The 16,389-nt window shown below is 35.3% G+C and overlaps 1 protein-coding gene across 1 annotated transcript; it reads left to right on the top strand.

Annotated features, from left to right (window-relative positions):
* Positions 1–12,218: 12,218 nt before the first annotated feature.
* Positions 12,219–13,896, top strand: LOC109182295 (heavy metal-associated isoprenylated plant protein 35-like). The gene is made up of 3 exons (XM_019332429.1): positions 12,219–12,337; positions 12,430–12,505; positions 12,586–13,896. The coding sequence occupies exons 1-3, from the start codon at positions 12,284–12,286 to the stop codon at positions 13,503–13,505; spliced, it is 1,050 nt and encodes a 349-aa protein (XP_019187974.1). The 5' UTR covers positions 12,219–12,283; the 3' UTR covers positions 13,506–13,896.
* The last annotated feature ends 2,493 nt before the right edge of the window (positions 13,897–16,389 follow it).

Raw genomic sequence — 16,389 nt, 5'->3', positions numbered from 1 at the left:
CAGACGAAGAGGCAGTGGATGACTAGGGTTGGCGCTTGGAATTGGATGGTTGTTTATCCGTTTGTTCAGCGTATGAAACGTTGAAGGAGGGAGACTGTGCGGCGGTTGATCAAGATTGGAACGAATCTGGAATCTGCGACTCCCCAACAAAATCAACCATTTTATGTGGTTGGTGAAACAAGGGAAGTTAATGACCAATGCTGAACGTGCTATGAGGGGATTTACTATTGATATGCAATGTTCATCTTGTGCAGGTACATCGGAGAGCTTGGACCACATCTTCAGGTCCTACGTCGAAGTCGATGGTTTTTGGAGGTGTTTGCTGCCTCAGGGGGTCGCGTAGATGCTAAGCACGAAGGATTGGATGGCCTGGTTGTCTATTAACTTGAAAGCGGATCAGAAGCTGGGGTTCAAAGAAGGATGGCCAGAAGTGTTTGGGCTCGACATGTGGTGGTGCTGGAAATGGCGAAATATGAAGGTTTTTGATGGAAAACACATAAGCTTGGAGTAGAAGAGGGTTTTGATCTTAACTCAAATTAGTCAAATAAGGGAAGCCTTTAAGAGAAAGTGGTTGCCCAAAGAGGGCGCTCAGGCTGTAGCAGAACCGATTGCATGGACGAAGCCGCCGGTGGGATGGTGGAAACTTAACATGGATGGATGCTGCAAAGGGCATAGCAGGACAGCAGGTTGTGGAGGAGTTCTACGCGATAACTCAGGGCAATGGATACAAGGGTTTACTCATAATATAGGATCGTGTTCGATTGATGAAGCTGAAACGTGGGATGTCCTAGTAGGGGTTCGGATGGCTACCAGGCGTGGAGCTATGAAGCTAGTGGTGGAGAGTGACTCGCTAGGAACTATCAGGAGCATCAACGCTTACCTCAGAACTGTAAAAGGGTGTAACATTGTGCAACTATGTGTTCGAGAGATAATAATTTTCCAGGAGGTGGAGTTTAAACATGCCTTTCGGGAGCAAAATAGAGTCACTGGCAAACTTGCCTCTGTTGCTTTGGCTCATGGCTTAGGGACTCAAGTCCTCAAGGACCAAATGCAGTGCGTTGTAGCCCTAATATGGGGGGGGGGGGGGGGGGGACCAGGTTGGTGCTACCACGAGCCGTGGGGCACCTTCTTGGAGGCCATGCTGTAATGTCATACGAGTTTCCCCCGGACTTTGTCCCTCTCTTTGTATCCAAAAAAAAAAATTAGTAAAAATAAATAAACAAATATGATAATTAAAATCAAATTCGATAGTAAAATAAAATTACCGAATCAAACATCAACGCCACCCACCCTAATATAAATAAAGGATGAAGTGAAAAAGAAGCTTTAGGTGAGAAATATGATGTAATCTTAGTCATTGATTCAGATCAGATCAACGTCCAGAATTAAGCAATTTAAAAAAAAAAAAACACGGTGGCATTTTGGTAATTTTGTGTAAGTTAGTTCCTTCATACAGTGCACATTGTTGTGCCTTCAACCTTTAAGATATCCACATTGTTGTCCATTCGTCCAGAGCACATATTGTTGTGCCTTCAACCTTTAAACCTTACCATGCACATTTTTGTCTTTCTAAAGTTCCAGTGCACATTGTTGTGCGTTCAACCTTTAAGATCATAGTCATTATATATATATATATATATATATATATATATATATATATATATATATATATATATAAAAGAGCATTTGATTTTGAATGAATCACTAATTACTATTTTTAGTTGAATATTGTGATCTTTTATGATTCGTGTTGAAAATCATCTATTAAATTTAGTAGTTTCAGTAATTGTTGCATATTTTAGTGTTTTACAGTGCACATTGTTATGTCTTCTAGTGCACATTATTCCTCCTTCCAGTGCACATTGTTATGACTCACATGTCGCGATTTTTTTTTTTTAAAGATGAGTTGTTGAAGGGTTGAGATGCACCCGCACGTTTCACCTGAGGCTTCCTTTTCACTTGAACCCTTCCCTATACATATATATAGGGCCGGTTTTTTAATTTTTGTGGCCCCGTGAGGCCTTACCAAAAGTATAAGTGCAATATTTAAAACCAATACTGTAAAATATATAATTTTTATTTCAAATAAGTATGAACGGTATAAATATTAGGCCCTCTAAAATATATATATATATATATATATATATATATATATATATATATATATATATATATATATATTTGTGTGTGTGTGGGGGGGGGGGGGTGGGTGGGGGTGGGGATTGGTTGTGAAGGACTGAATCACATGGGGGAAGGACAATGTACAAAATAGAATTGAAGCAGCGATGTTACTTAGTAGCTTCACCCGCTCTGCATGATATGAATTGAATTCCATATTATTGTTGGTCACAACTTTAAATGGGTCATGACCAGCGAAAACAACCATTCCTATATTACTGCCTCTATTTTTAAAATATTCTTTTAAAAAAAAAATTAATTTGATCATAGCTTATAAAAAAATATTTTTAATATATTAATTAAGTGATACATTTTCATTTTTCATAATTAATAAATGCACATTAATTTTTTTCTGAAATAAATGCCGAAGGTTTTTAAAAATAGTTTTGGATAATCAAATAATATTTTTTTTCTTCTCCCAGTATTTTTTTTTTTTTTTGTATTTATGAAAATTCACAATTTTTTGTGATATAATTTAATTTAAAGAAGAAGGGTGATAAAATTGAAATATGTATTTAATCCCAACTATGTATTCCCTAATGCAATCATATACCCTGCATCACGGTGCACATAACACTGTGCGCTTCGCGCCTCCCAAAACGACGTCATTTTGTTAAGTTGTGTGGGGAGTCAACGCGACAGAGTGTATGTGTATTATGTTATATAATCATGTACATTATGTTATACAATTATGTACATTCTGGTATACAATTATGTACATTATTTTATACAATTATATACATTCGAACACGCGATTTTTTTAACAGCTAAAAGTTTATGTGCATTCTGTTATACAATTATTTACATTCTCATATACAATTATGTACATTCTCATATACAATTATGTACATTTTAGTATACAATTATGTACATTTTCAAAACATGATTTTTTTTTTAACAAAACAAGTTAACAGCAAACACGGAAAATAGAATTTTCTAAAAAAAAAAAAAAAAAAAAGTGTAAAACGACGTCGTTTTGCACCAGGGCACACATTGCAATGTGTGCCCTGGTGCACGATATAAATTGCCTTCCCTAATGTATGTGTTTCAAATTTTCAATTACTTTCTCATGGACTCCAAATAGCACATGGACATAGTCCATATCAAATTGAATAATGTGTTTTTCAAGTCTAATTTATATATATATATATATATATATATATATATATATATATATATATATATATAAGAGCAAACTCACATGAAAAATTGTTTCAAGGAGAAAATTAAGAACCAATTTCAATTGTTCATCTAGACATATCTAATAGTTTTAAAGCAATGAGAAAAAATTTAATAACATTTTAGTAAATGTTTCAACTTTAAAGTGCAAATCACAACACAACAAAGTGCACTTTGCAAAGTGTATGTTATAGTCTTATAAATACACATTTACATGAATTTTAAAGTGTCAAATTCAATACCGCAAAGTGTACTTTCATATAATATTGGATGCACTCTGCTATCTTTCAAAGTGCATTGTATAGGGTTACAAAATGTATTTTAAAGTATGAATTATTTATCAAAATGTTACAACATTTTTTTTCTTGCTCTAGAGTTGTTATATATGACCATATAGAAGATTGAGATTGATTTTTTTTTTTTTTTGGGAATATGGTTCAAATTAACCACTGAACGAAACGTAAAAGTGCAATTTGGCCACTGAACAAAAAGAAAATACAATTAGGCCACTCAACACTCTAAATGTATGCAATTTCACCTTATAGCATGTTAACATCCCATCTAGCACGTTGCATATTGACATGGGCGATGACTTGGCATTTTTTTCTAACTTTTCATTTCTTCTTTTTATTTTTGAAAACATTTTTCTTGCATAAAATCTGTTGCAAGTATATATTCAATTTTTTTAAGACATATATTCAGTTTATATAATAATTAAAATGTTAATAAATAGAATGAAACAGTTTATATAATAATAATTAAGATGTTGGAAGGGCAAGAAGAATGAGTAGTGGAACAATTTAGAATGTTTAAGTATATTTTAGGAAGCAGTAGTAGGGGATCCTATTTCATTCTATTTATTAACACCTCAATTATTATATAAAATGAATATATATCTTTCAAAAAAGAAAAAAACAGAATATATACTGCAACATATTTTATGCAAGAAAAGAGTTTTCAAAAATAAAAAGAAGAAATGAAAAGGAAATTTAGAAAAATGTCAAGTCATCGTCCACGTCAACATGCAACTTGTTAGATGGGGCGTTAACCATCTCTCAGGTGAAATTGCATACATTTGGAGTGTTGCGTGACCTAATTGCACTTTTTTTTTTTTGTTCAGTGACCAATTTGAACCTTATTCCTTTTTTTTTTTTTTTGAAACACATTCTCATAGGATATACATGCATACATACATTCTTTTTGCAAACTAACACTAATAACTCAATTGAAACCAACAAGCAATGAAGACCAAGACGAAGACAATGACAAACCTGCTATCTAAAAGCAAATGAACAAAACTTAATGTAATTTTAGCCAAAAGTAGTATCTACCACCTACAATAATTATGTATTTACTACATAATACCATATCAACTACAATAAGCAAAAAGTACTTATGATTCTTTAAAAGGTAGTATCTGTTATATACTTTCTCAAACATGAGTTCGAACCTTTAACCATCCACTTGAATAGATAACCGAGATGCCATCACACTAAATGATAGTTGACAAGTACGTATTTAGATAAATATTATTTTTTAAATGTAAATTAAACATTAATTTTAATGCCATAATTTTGCAGTGATAAATTGTCACTTATGAGAGTCAAAATCCCAGATTATCCCAAGAATCATTCTCAATGTTTTCAAAAAAAAATCATTACCAATAATAAATAAGCTCTTTTGCCTGCTTACCACTTTGGGTTAAAATGAGTATATATATATATATATATATATATATATATATATATATATATATACACACACGCACACACACAGAGTTAGGAGTCAATATATCGTTTTCACGAGTATTCCTCTAAATCACTTTTAGAACTATACACCAACTTTATGCACTGAGGTTGTAAGATAGTGTAGATTAATAAGCCACAGTTATCAAGATTATGATTTTTAAGTGCATACTCATTTAAAAGTAAAATTTGTAGAGATTAATAATCTATATGTGTTTTTTATAACTAATTTTATAAATGTAAAATATCGTTCACCAATTCACATTGATCTCATGATGCTTGTTTGATAGGTTTTAAAAGTAGTTCTAAAAGAAAATGACATTGTTGTCTTTTAACTATGTAATAGTCAATTTAGACCCTTAATTAAGTGTTACGACATTTTGTCAATAAGTTGTTGTGGGATTAGTTCATAAGGTGACATAAAGTCATAAACATTAATTTTGATTGTTAAATTTTTAAATGTTGTAAACTTTGCAATATTATTCCTTAAGTATTCACTAATTAAGTGTACATTATAGCTCATTATAGATAATACTCCGTAATATTTTAAATAGACAAAAATAACCTTAATGGGTGTTTGATAGTACAATTTTTTGTCCACTTAATTCAAAGAAGTGAATAATTCCAGAGTTTGGTTAGAACAAATTTTAATTTGGAATTATAATTCATCAATTTTGAGGAATTGCAAATCCACCTCCTCTTGGAATTGCAATTTTATAATACATGAAAATAACAAAAGTTTAGAGTGTGAGGATCAAATTGTCCTCTCTAATAATCTTATATCTTTATGAATTGCAATAACACAAACATTTTGATATTTATACTACTTATTATTATTCACTTTCAATTTTCATATATACCAAATAATCTAATTGAAATTTTCAATAATTTTATTTATGCATACCAAATAATGAAATTTCAGTTCCTACTTTACTCCACCTTATTTCTTTTTCTCACGGAATAAAGTCCGACAGAATTTCAACTTTATTCCACCTCTATTTTAAATATTATTAGGAAAAATTGTAAAAAATGACCCTCTATAATATGTCAATTATCAATGTCACCCCTGAATTATGAGTGGTGTAAATGTTGCCCTTCAATTATCAAAACGGTACACATATAGCCCCTCCCGTAACGGACATGTGATTCCCCATTAGTGTACGATACCGTTAAGTCGGAGTAAATATGTAATTTAGTTATTTTTTTCCTCCCTCGATTCGAAGTACCAGCGATGGACAGTGGTGGAAAACCACATGTCCGTTACGGGAGGGTCTATATGTGCATCATTTTGATAATTGAGGGACAACATTTATAGCACTCATAATTTAGAGGTGACATTAATAATTGGCATATTATAAATGAGCATTTTTTACAATTTTCCCATATTATTATTTTATTTTATTTGAGGTGTAGTTGGGTGGATGGAATTCATGTATTCTTAATCAAATGTCAAGAATTTGATCAAACTTCAGACCAGCTGTTTCACCCAATACATCAATAATAAATATTGATAAAAACTATAGCATATACGAAGTAGTATTTAGGGGTGTGCAAAACCCGAAAATTCCGACCCACCCGACCGACCCGAAACCCGACGGGTGCATCCGTGCCGCGAACCGTATCCGAACACCCAACCCGAACCGAGGCTACGCTATTAGACGGATGCAAGGGGTTCGGGTGGGAGGCATTAAACGCCACCCGAACCCGTCCGATTACCCGACTAAACCCTAGGGTTTTTTTCCGCTATATAATACGATGTCGTTTGGTGTATGTATATATATCACTCATTTCATTGAGCGCAGCCGAGCTCTCAGTTCACTCTTGACTCTTCTAGACTTCTCTCAATCTCTCATCTCTCATCTCTCGACTCTCGTTCTCTCTTTCGCTCTGGTCTTTGAGACTTTGAGTCTTAGACTCTTAGTGTCTTACTCTCTAAGACTCTGAGAGTCTTAATCTCTGTTTGTTAGTCTGGACTCTGGTGGAAGCCCTATTCGGAGACTCGGAGTAGCGACTGGCGGAGTGGTGGAACGGTGGAAGCCCTAGACCCTAGTCCGGTCACCGGAGTCTGGTGGAACTGTGGAACGGTGGAATAGTGGATTCGAAGCCCTTTGTTCTCGAGGGATTAAATCTGAGAAACGAAGTAATTACTAAACCCTATTTACATTTCCGTTATAGATTATTGTGTATTTGTCTTCTTGATTAGGGTTTCTAATTTTTATGATTATGTGGACTGTGATACTTGTAAATCCGTTGAGAAGTTCCGGATTGCATGTCACTAGTCCTTTGAGTTTGAATTTGTGAATTGTGTGATTAGGGTTTCTAATTTGTAACGTAAATATGTGGACTCACTGGACTATGATACTTGTAAATCCGTTGAGAAGTTCCGGATTGCATGTCAGTAGTTCTTTGAGTGTGAATTTGTGAGTTTGATTAGGGTTTCTAATTTGTAACCTAATCTGTGGACTCACTGGACTATGATACTTGTAAATCCGTTGAGAAGTTCCGGATTGCATGTCAGTAGTTCTTTGAGTATGAATTTGTGAATTGTTTGATTAGGGTTTCTAATTTGTAACCTAATCTGTGGTGGAAGCCATACTACCCTAGCCCCTTGCCAGTTGCCACTGTGTGTTAAATACTGAAATCCATATAAATGTTAAGCATGATGGTATTTGTGTGGAAGCCATATATAAATGTGGGAGTGTGTCCACTGTCTTGTACTCATGTGTGACTGAAATCCATATAAATGTGGGAGTGTGTGACTAAAATCCATATAAATGATGAGCATATAAAGTAGCATACACCTACTTAGCTTGAATGCCTGATTATGGATTTCATTGTAAATTGTAATTTGTAAGTTGTTAGTTACTTAGTTGTAAGTTGTAACTGTGAAAATGTGAAATTGTAAGTTTATGGATATGTGACCCTTAAATCATTTATGTGCAATTCTGCATACATGATGAAATGTTCAATTCACTGAATTCTGCCTGTTTAACACTTTAATTGATACATGTGTGTATGTGACAAAGGCCATTCTCTGTTGATGATTTTGAATGAGTGATTTCCCATTCTGTGTCACTGATACTTTCCCCTTTTTAGATGGAAAGTGTTAGTGGTGTAGAGACTGTTACTGGTGTATCTGGAACACAACCTGAGTTGGAAGCACCTGCTGTAGAGACTGTTACTCCTCAGTCTCAGCAGCCTTTGCCTCCACCTGTTCCAAAGAAAAGGAAAGAGGTTGAATCCAGGGCTCCATGTTGGGATCACTTTGAAAAGATCAAAGATAGTGAGGGCATTGTCATCAAAGGAAAATGTATATATTGTGCAAAAGTGTATTGCTGTGAGAGCAAGAAACATGAGACTTCTTCTCTCAGACTTCATGTGGTAAACTGCCTTAAAAATCCTCACTCTAAGGAGACAAGGCAGTCCCTACTCACATTCCAACCTGCACCTTCTTCTGCTGGAACTCAAAGTAGTGAAGGAACTGAAGGGGTGTTGGGTACTTGGGTGTTTGATCAAGACTTGATAAGGAGAGCCTTAGCTGAGATGATTATTTTAGATGAACTTCCTTTTAGGATTGTTGAGGGACAGGGTTTTAGAAAGTTTGTTTTAGTTTGTTGTCCTAGGTTTAAAATCCCTTCAAGATGGACTATCAGTAGGGACATTTTCAAGATATTTTCTGATGAGAGGGTCAACTTGAAGAAGTTTTTTAGGACTTGCAGTCAGAGGGTAAGTATCACAACTGATACTTGGACCTCAGTCCAGAGAATAAACTACATGTGCATAACTGCACATTTCATTGATAGTGAGTGGAAGCTGCAAAAAAAGATTATTTCATTTGTTCCTATATATTCCCACAAGGGGGAAAGTATTGCAAAGGCTTTAGAGAGTTACCTTTTGGACTGGGGTCTAAAATCAGTGTTTAGTGTGACAGTAGATAATGCTTCCAGCAATGATACTGCCCTAGGATTCTTGAAGAAGAAGTTGGGCTCTTGGGGTTGTACTGCTGTTAGGTGTAAGTATTTGCACATGAGGTGCATTGCTCACATTCTTAACTTGGTGGTACAGGATGGGTTGAAAGAATGTGACAGTTCTGTTAAGAAAGTCAGGGATGCTGTTAGGTATGTGAGGAGCTCACCTGCTAGGTTGCAGAAGTTTAAATCACTAGCTGATCTAATTGGGGTGGAAGCTAAGAATTCTCTGTGTCTAGATGTCCCTACAAGGTGGAATTCCACATATATGATGCTTAATACTGCATTACTGTTTCAGAAGGTATTTGAAGCCTATGATGATCATGACAGTTCATTTAAATCTGATTTGGGTGGAAGTGTACCTGATTTCTTAGATTGGGAATCAATTCAATCTTTGGTTATGATTCTAAAATCTTTTTATGAAATGACTGTTAGGATTTCTGGATCATTGTATGTGACTTCTAATACATTCTTCTCTGAGATTTCTGATTTGTCTTGCTTGTTGAAAAATATGGAGGAAGCTACAGAAGATAGTGTTAAACTAATGGGTAAAAATATGAGGGCAAAATTTGATAAGTATTGGGGTGAGCCTGAAAAAATGAATTTTTTGATATTCTATGCAAATATCTTAGACCCCAGGGACAAAATTGAGTATATGCCCATTCAGTTTAACCAGTTATATGGTGAGGACAAGGGTAAAACAATGTTTGATAAGGTGATTGTTGGCCTTAAGGAGTTGTTTGAAGATTATGTTGCATGCTTCCCTGTCTAGTGTGTTGAACAATCTGAAAAATTTTCTCCCTCAATAACAATATCTGATTCAGTTTCTGTTGGGAGACCTCAATCATTACTAAAATCTCATATTAAGAAGCAAAAATTGGTGAGTGGGGATTTGTCTAGGAAAAAAACTGAGTTGGAAGTGTATCTCTCTGAGGTTATTGTGGATGAGGATGATTCATTTGACCTTCTAAGATGGTGGAAGCAACAATCTGAAAGGTTCCCTGTCTTATCTAAAATGGCAAGGGATATTCTAGCTGTTCCAATATCAACTGTTGCTTCTGAATCAGCATTCAGTACAAGTGGAAGGGTACTTGATGCCTTTAGGAGTTCCCTAACTCCTAGAATTATTGAGGCATTGGTGTGTGCATAGGATTGGCTAAGGTTAAGCAACCAACCAATCTCAATTGAAGAAAATATTGAAGATGTTGAAAGGATTGAGAAAGGTATATACTTCTAACTTCCAGCAATGATCTGTTTAATTGTTTAAGTTTTAATTTCCATTTTGTTTTTGTACTGCAGAGTTGTGCTGGTGCTGCACATCCAGCACTAGAACTGGAATGCCTACAATTGTTGTATGTTTACTTATTTACTTATTTGATTTGTGATTACTTATTTACTTATTTGATTTCATGATAAATTTATGCCTCATTGCCTCTGTATCAGTGTATCATGTATGTGTATCAATGATCCAAATCAATGTCCCTCGTGAGGCTGGGAAGTTGGAACTGGAAACTGGAAAGTGCTCATGGCTAGGTAACATTTTAAATGTTGCTGCCATTGAGCTCAGGTATCAGTATAAGTACTGACTAAATGTCTAAATGTGACTTCTGACTTCTGACTCACTATACTTATAAGTTATACCTGTATAAATGTTCATTATTGTGCTATGATGATGCTTCCACCATGTTCTCTGAATATATAGAATTGGGTTTGGTATGTTGCCTTTGAAGTGTGGTGTTTATGCCATACTCATTGAGTAGTGTGCCCCCAATCCTAACTTGATATGGAAAAAAAAACTATCTGAGCACTCTTTTAGTCTTTTACAGTTTCAGTTTGTGTGATTGTGTTATTTGTGTCAATTCTAACTAACTACAAATGTTTTGAACTTATTGTGTTTTTATGTGTTCACTTATCAGGAAGAAGAATAGACATAGAGTACTCTATATTATATTAATCATATATTCATATATTGCTTTTGGAGTTTTGGATATCTGGCTTTCTTTTGCTCAATGCCTGAAACATGAAAGCTGAATGCCTGTATAAATGTTCATTATTGTGCTATGATGATGCTTCCACCATGTTCTCTGAATATATAGAATTGGGTTTGGTATGTTGCCTTTGAAGTGTGGTGTTTATGCCATACTCATTGAGTAGTGTGCCCCCAATCCTAACTTGATATGGAAAAAAAAACTATCTGAGCACTCTTTTAGTCTTTTACAGTTTCAGTTTGTGTGATTGTGTTATTTGTGTCAATTCTAACTAACTACAAATGTTTTGAACTTATTGTGTTTTTATGTGTTCACTTATCAGGAAGAAGAATAGACATAGAGTACTCTATATTATATTAATCATATATTCATATATTGCTTTTGGAGTTTTGGATATCTGGCTTTCTTTTGCTCAATGCCTGAAACATGAAAGCTGAATGCTGATGTGCTGATGGGAGAGTTGGAGACTGATGCAGTGATGCTGTTGGAACTTGCCTGCTTGCTATGAACAATTAAAATTCTCATTACAAGTTTTAATTTTGTAACTTGTAACTTGTAAGCTAATCTGCTGATTATATGTAAGCTAATTTGTATAAGTTTACTTATGTTATTTACTTATTTTTGCTGTTAAGTAGTTAGTAATTACTAGTTAGTGGCTTTTAGTACTTAAGTAGTTCATTAGTTAGGTACTTAGCCACTTAGGTGTTCCATTTAAATCCATGAATAGAATATTTGATTTTAAGTTTTTTTCATTCTGATAAATCCGAATTACAACACGGATATCCAACCGATCCGAACCAATCCGAAAATAAAAATAACCGATCGGATTAGTCAACAAAAATAAACGATTAAGGTGGTCAAAATGGAAATCCAAAATCCGACCGGGGGTCTCATTCCGCAATCCGATCCGTCGGATCCGTCCGACTGCAGGCCTAGTAGTATTTATGATGATGAGCAAGTAGATACTCATTGATTTTGAAACAATTACTGGGAATGCAAATATTAAACCAGGAATCATGGAAAATCACCCATCTTTTCTATTCATGAATCTATTCTATTGATTTACAGAATAATTACTACTAGGTATCGCCTCGGGCCCCGCGAGATTTTGCACCAATCCTTTGCTATCTCCCTCTTTCCGTCTTTCCCTCCACCTTTAAAGCCTCACTGCTTCTTCTTCTTCTTCTTCCCCATCTCTCCCTCTCTCTCTCTCTCCCCATCAGCAATGGCTTCAAACACAGCAGCACCAGCAGACCATCAAGAACCACTCAAACACAAGGTTACCCACCCTACCTCACTTCCAATTTCTTGTTTCTTTTCCCATTAATTTCAATTCTCTTAATTATTATTTTTTTCTACTTTGATTTACAGATGTGGGTCTTGAAAGTTTCTATTCACTGTGAAGGCTGCAAACAGAAAGTCAAGAAAATTCTTCAGCAAGTCCCAGGTATATAAAACATTATAGCGGAGAAGTTCTGAAAGTTTATTTTCATGTTGAGTATAAAATTTAATCTGTTTGGTTTTCAGGTGTGTCTGGTATAGATATTGACATAAGACAGCAAAGGGTTGTGGTAACCGGCGACGTTCATGCCGATACTCTGATAAAAAAGCTGGTTAAGTCCGGTAAAAATGCGGAGCTATGGCCGCAGATGGTTGCGCCGAGGGAGGGGATTCCGGCCGCCGTCGCCGTTAAGAAAGCCAAAGAAATGAAACCCGAAAGTAAACAAGAGGATAGTTGTACGTCCGGCCACGGCAAACCACCGGGGAAAGTAGCAGTGGTGATTCAAGAGCCTCCGGCTAAGAAAACTGAAGGTGGTAGTGAGGAAACCGCTAGTGGCGGCGGTGTGGCTAAAGACGAAGGAAACAGTGTCGCCGGCGCCGGCGAGTCTAAGGGAAAGAGTGTTGAAAATTTACAAGGAGCAAAAGAGTTAAAATCGGAGGGGAAGAAACCTGAAACAGGAGAGAATAGTTCTCAAACACCTGCCACGCCGGAGAAAAAGGACGGCGAAGCCGGCGGTAACGTCGCCGGTGAAGACAATGGCAGTACCGGTAAAATAAAGAAAAAGAAAGGGCAAAATGGGAATTTCAATTCCGACGAGAAAGTCTCATCAAGTGCTGGTGGACCAGCAGGTACGGGATCACACCATCATGAACCGGCCCCACACGCGGCTTCTACTTCCACCAATCACATCCCTCCACATCATCATCCATATGGCCCACAATACTACGGGCCCACACCCGTATACGCCGTGAGCTACAATACGGCCTACCCAACAAGTAGCAGTACAACGTCGTACTACGCAACACCGCCCTCGAATTCGTATGCTTATACGTATCCCGGGCCCACCATGCAACCGCCACCGTCCGATTTGGTGCATCCACAACAGCCGTCGGATTCATTTGAACTATTCAGTGATGAGAACCCTAATGGGTGCTCAATTATGTAATAATTTTATTTGTATCCTTTTGAAGGGTTGCTTCGCTTATACCACTCGTATAAGGTTGTGAGGGCTAATTTTGGAAATTGTATAGATGTATGAAAGTGAGATTAGGGATCAGAATTAGAAGGAAACCCCATGGAAAAGCAAACAACCAAGCAAAATGTCGAATTTAACCCCTCATGTTCTGAGAATCATGTCCACGGAAGTGAACACGTGTCAAGTCTTAATTGGATGAGATGTTTGGTGTTCAATCAGTTCAAAAGAGAGGTTTTGGGGTTTTCTTTATAATAGTTGCTTTTGTACAATGTAGCCTTAGTTGGTAAGTTTAGTAGTCATTTTGGCTTCTTTTGCTGTAAAAGTTGTTAGCCTTAGTTGGTAATGCATAGTTCTATCTCTCTCATACTTTACTTTAACTTTAGTTTTTAAGTTTTAGTGAGGTTGAGTGTCTCCCGTGCAGTTGTGCAGGTGATTAATGTGCGTGAGTCTTGTGTTTAAGGTGTGTGAGGTTTGTGCTTAATGTGCGTGAGTGTGTACTGAGTTTTGTGTTTAGTGTGCGTGGGTCTTGTACTTAAGGTGCGTGAGTCCTGTGCTTAATGTGCGTGAGTGTGTACTTAATGTGAGTTGTTGTTGAAACTTTAAGGTGCATGAGTTTTGTACTTAATGTGTGTGAGTGTGTACTTGATGTGAGTTGTTGTTGAAACTTAAGGTGCGTGTGTTTTTCTGCTTATGGTGTGTGCGGCTTATGCTTAACATACGTGAGGTTTGTGCTTAACGTGCGTGGGTTTGTGTTCTGAAAGTGTTTTGTTTGTGTGCTTAATGTGCGTGTATTGTGTACTTAAAGTGCGTCAGTTAATGCTTAATGTGCGTCCAACTGCACAACCGCACAAGAAGCCCCTCCCGCACATGATCCCTTCCCTATATATATATATATATATATATATATATATATATAATTCTTCAATTTGTTAGTGCACTTTAATTCTCATATTGATATCAAGTTGGTATTGAAAAGTTTAATGAAAATTTTACTGATTAGAACCTTTTTTTTATTTATTAAATTCAAGTTGTTCTAATAGCCATTGACATCGTTTAATTTGTTCACTATAATTTGTTGTAGCTTACTCATTTTGGGATCAATAGTGAATGCATTAACTTTTTTTTTTTTTTTTTTTTTTTTTTTTTACAATATAAGCCATGAAAAGAGAGAAATAATTCTCCAAAAGTGTCAACAATATGTTAGGGAGTATTAAGTATTAACAAATTAACACTCACTTGAAAAAACCTTGCGGGGTGTGGTTGAGTAGAACAGACACATATATTATTGACAAAATGTTAAGAGTTCAATCCTTGACTTTAGGTATGGAGCAAATTTAAATCACCATGCCAGCTGTCCCACATAATAGAGGTGCTTACAATTCATCGAGAGAATTAGTTAATGTGTCCGACGGAAGAAATCTTGAACTACACAAAAGAAAAAAAAACACTTAGAAAAGTAATGACCCAAAACTTATTGAGATGTTTGGTCACTTTCAATTCATGGTCACCATAATATGTATAAAGGCAGATTTGCCAATTTGGCATTCTTAGATTTTTGTAGGCCAGAGCAACTAAAATTTCTCGAGTGTTAAAACTCACCAAGGTAAAACTCTAACTTTAGAAATGTAAAAAAAGAAAAAAGAAAAAAGAAAAAAGAAAAAAAAGGAAGTAATAGTGTATTGTTGGTGTGTGTGTGAGGTGTAAAGTGGGTGTGATGATGGTTGAATAGGGAGATTGAAATTACAAGGTGGTGAGGGGTGAGGGGTCCTTGTTTTTGGAGTCTCTCTTGGAAAGCAAATGCCTTTCATTAAAAGTCTCAAATGCTTTGAGTTGAGGTTTTGATGACAAATGCTTTGTCTTTTGCTTTTGTTTCTTATCTTAATTATGACTTCAACCACTTTATTTCTGTCCTACTGCCTTAGTTTATCCTTTTATTATTATTATTTTTTAATTCTTACGGAGTATTTGTGTACCTTATTTAAAAATAAAAAAAAAAAAGAAGAAGAAGATGTTTTCCAATATATAAATGTTAATTGTCACATTGTAAAATGACTTTTTATTCTTTATATTAGTAGTTAAGTTTATCTTCAGAAAAGGGTATCATTTGTTTTAATTGGGGTTTGTACTTAAGTAGAAATAAGGGTAGCTATGACTTAATGACACCTTATTTAATTGAGACCTTCTTATCAATTTTATTCTTCTTCTTATATTAAATACTGCCTACTAAATCACTGGGTTAAGCTCTAAGTCCATTTTCAATATGATGAAACATTGATATTCAACTTTCGTATCTTATTTGGAAGATTAAATATATGAATATATTAGTCGATAAATATATAGGAGATAAAACATAAACACAGGATTATTCAACGATCGTACCATCTTCCTAGGCAATAAATGTGTTTATCATTGCATTTAGCAGTGTGAGATTTGAATTCCACTGGAAGCATGTATGAAAAAAAAAATAATTTGAAGATGATAGAAGGTTTGTGTTAGATTCCTTGTATGCACATAAAGATTAAGATTTGACTGATGGACAAATTACTGCCAGAGAGATTATTTGTCAAAGTTATAAAATAATAATACCTCCCTCCCTCTTCGTCTCCGAGGTCTTCTATACAAGAATGGAATCTCCATCAATTACTTCTTAATAACCCATCATGTACCATATGCACATGCTAACTACAAAGTGTTTGGTAGTAAATGTTAGAACTTTATGAATTCTTTAATTAATCCATAAAAGCAAGTTTTTCTTTGTTTTATTATATTTCTTGGTTTCGTCTTATCCCTTGGATGGGAGTCGAAGCTCACATTTATAAAATATTAGGTTTTGTTCAACCCTATGTACGGACCA

The sequence above is a fragment of the Ipomoea nil genome, unplaced genomic scaffold (genome assembly GCF_001879475.1).
Source record: "Ipomoea nil cultivar Tokyo-kokei standard unplaced genomic scaffold, Asagao_1.1 scaffold1043, whole genome shotgun sequence".
In the NCBI taxonomy this organism is placed as follows: Eukaryota; Viridiplantae; Streptophyta; class Magnoliopsida; order Solanales; family Convolvulaceae; genus Ipomoea; species Ipomoea nil.
Note: the sequence above shows the minus strand (reverse complement) of the source record. Positions and strands in the feature narration are given on the sequence as shown.

Coding starts and splice junctions, on each gene's coding strand:
- LOC109182295 (XM_019332429.1), top strand. CDS start 12,284: ATGGCTTCAAACACAGCAGCACCAGCAGACCATCAAGAACCACTCAAA. Junction 12,338..12,429: donor AAGAACCACTCAAACACAAG/GTTACCCACCCT, acceptor TTTGATTTACAG/ATGTGGGTCTTGAAAGTTTC. Junction 12,506..12,585: donor AATTCTTCAGCAAGTCCCAG/GTATATAAAACA, acceptor TTTGGTTTTCAG/GTGTGTCTGGTATAGATATT.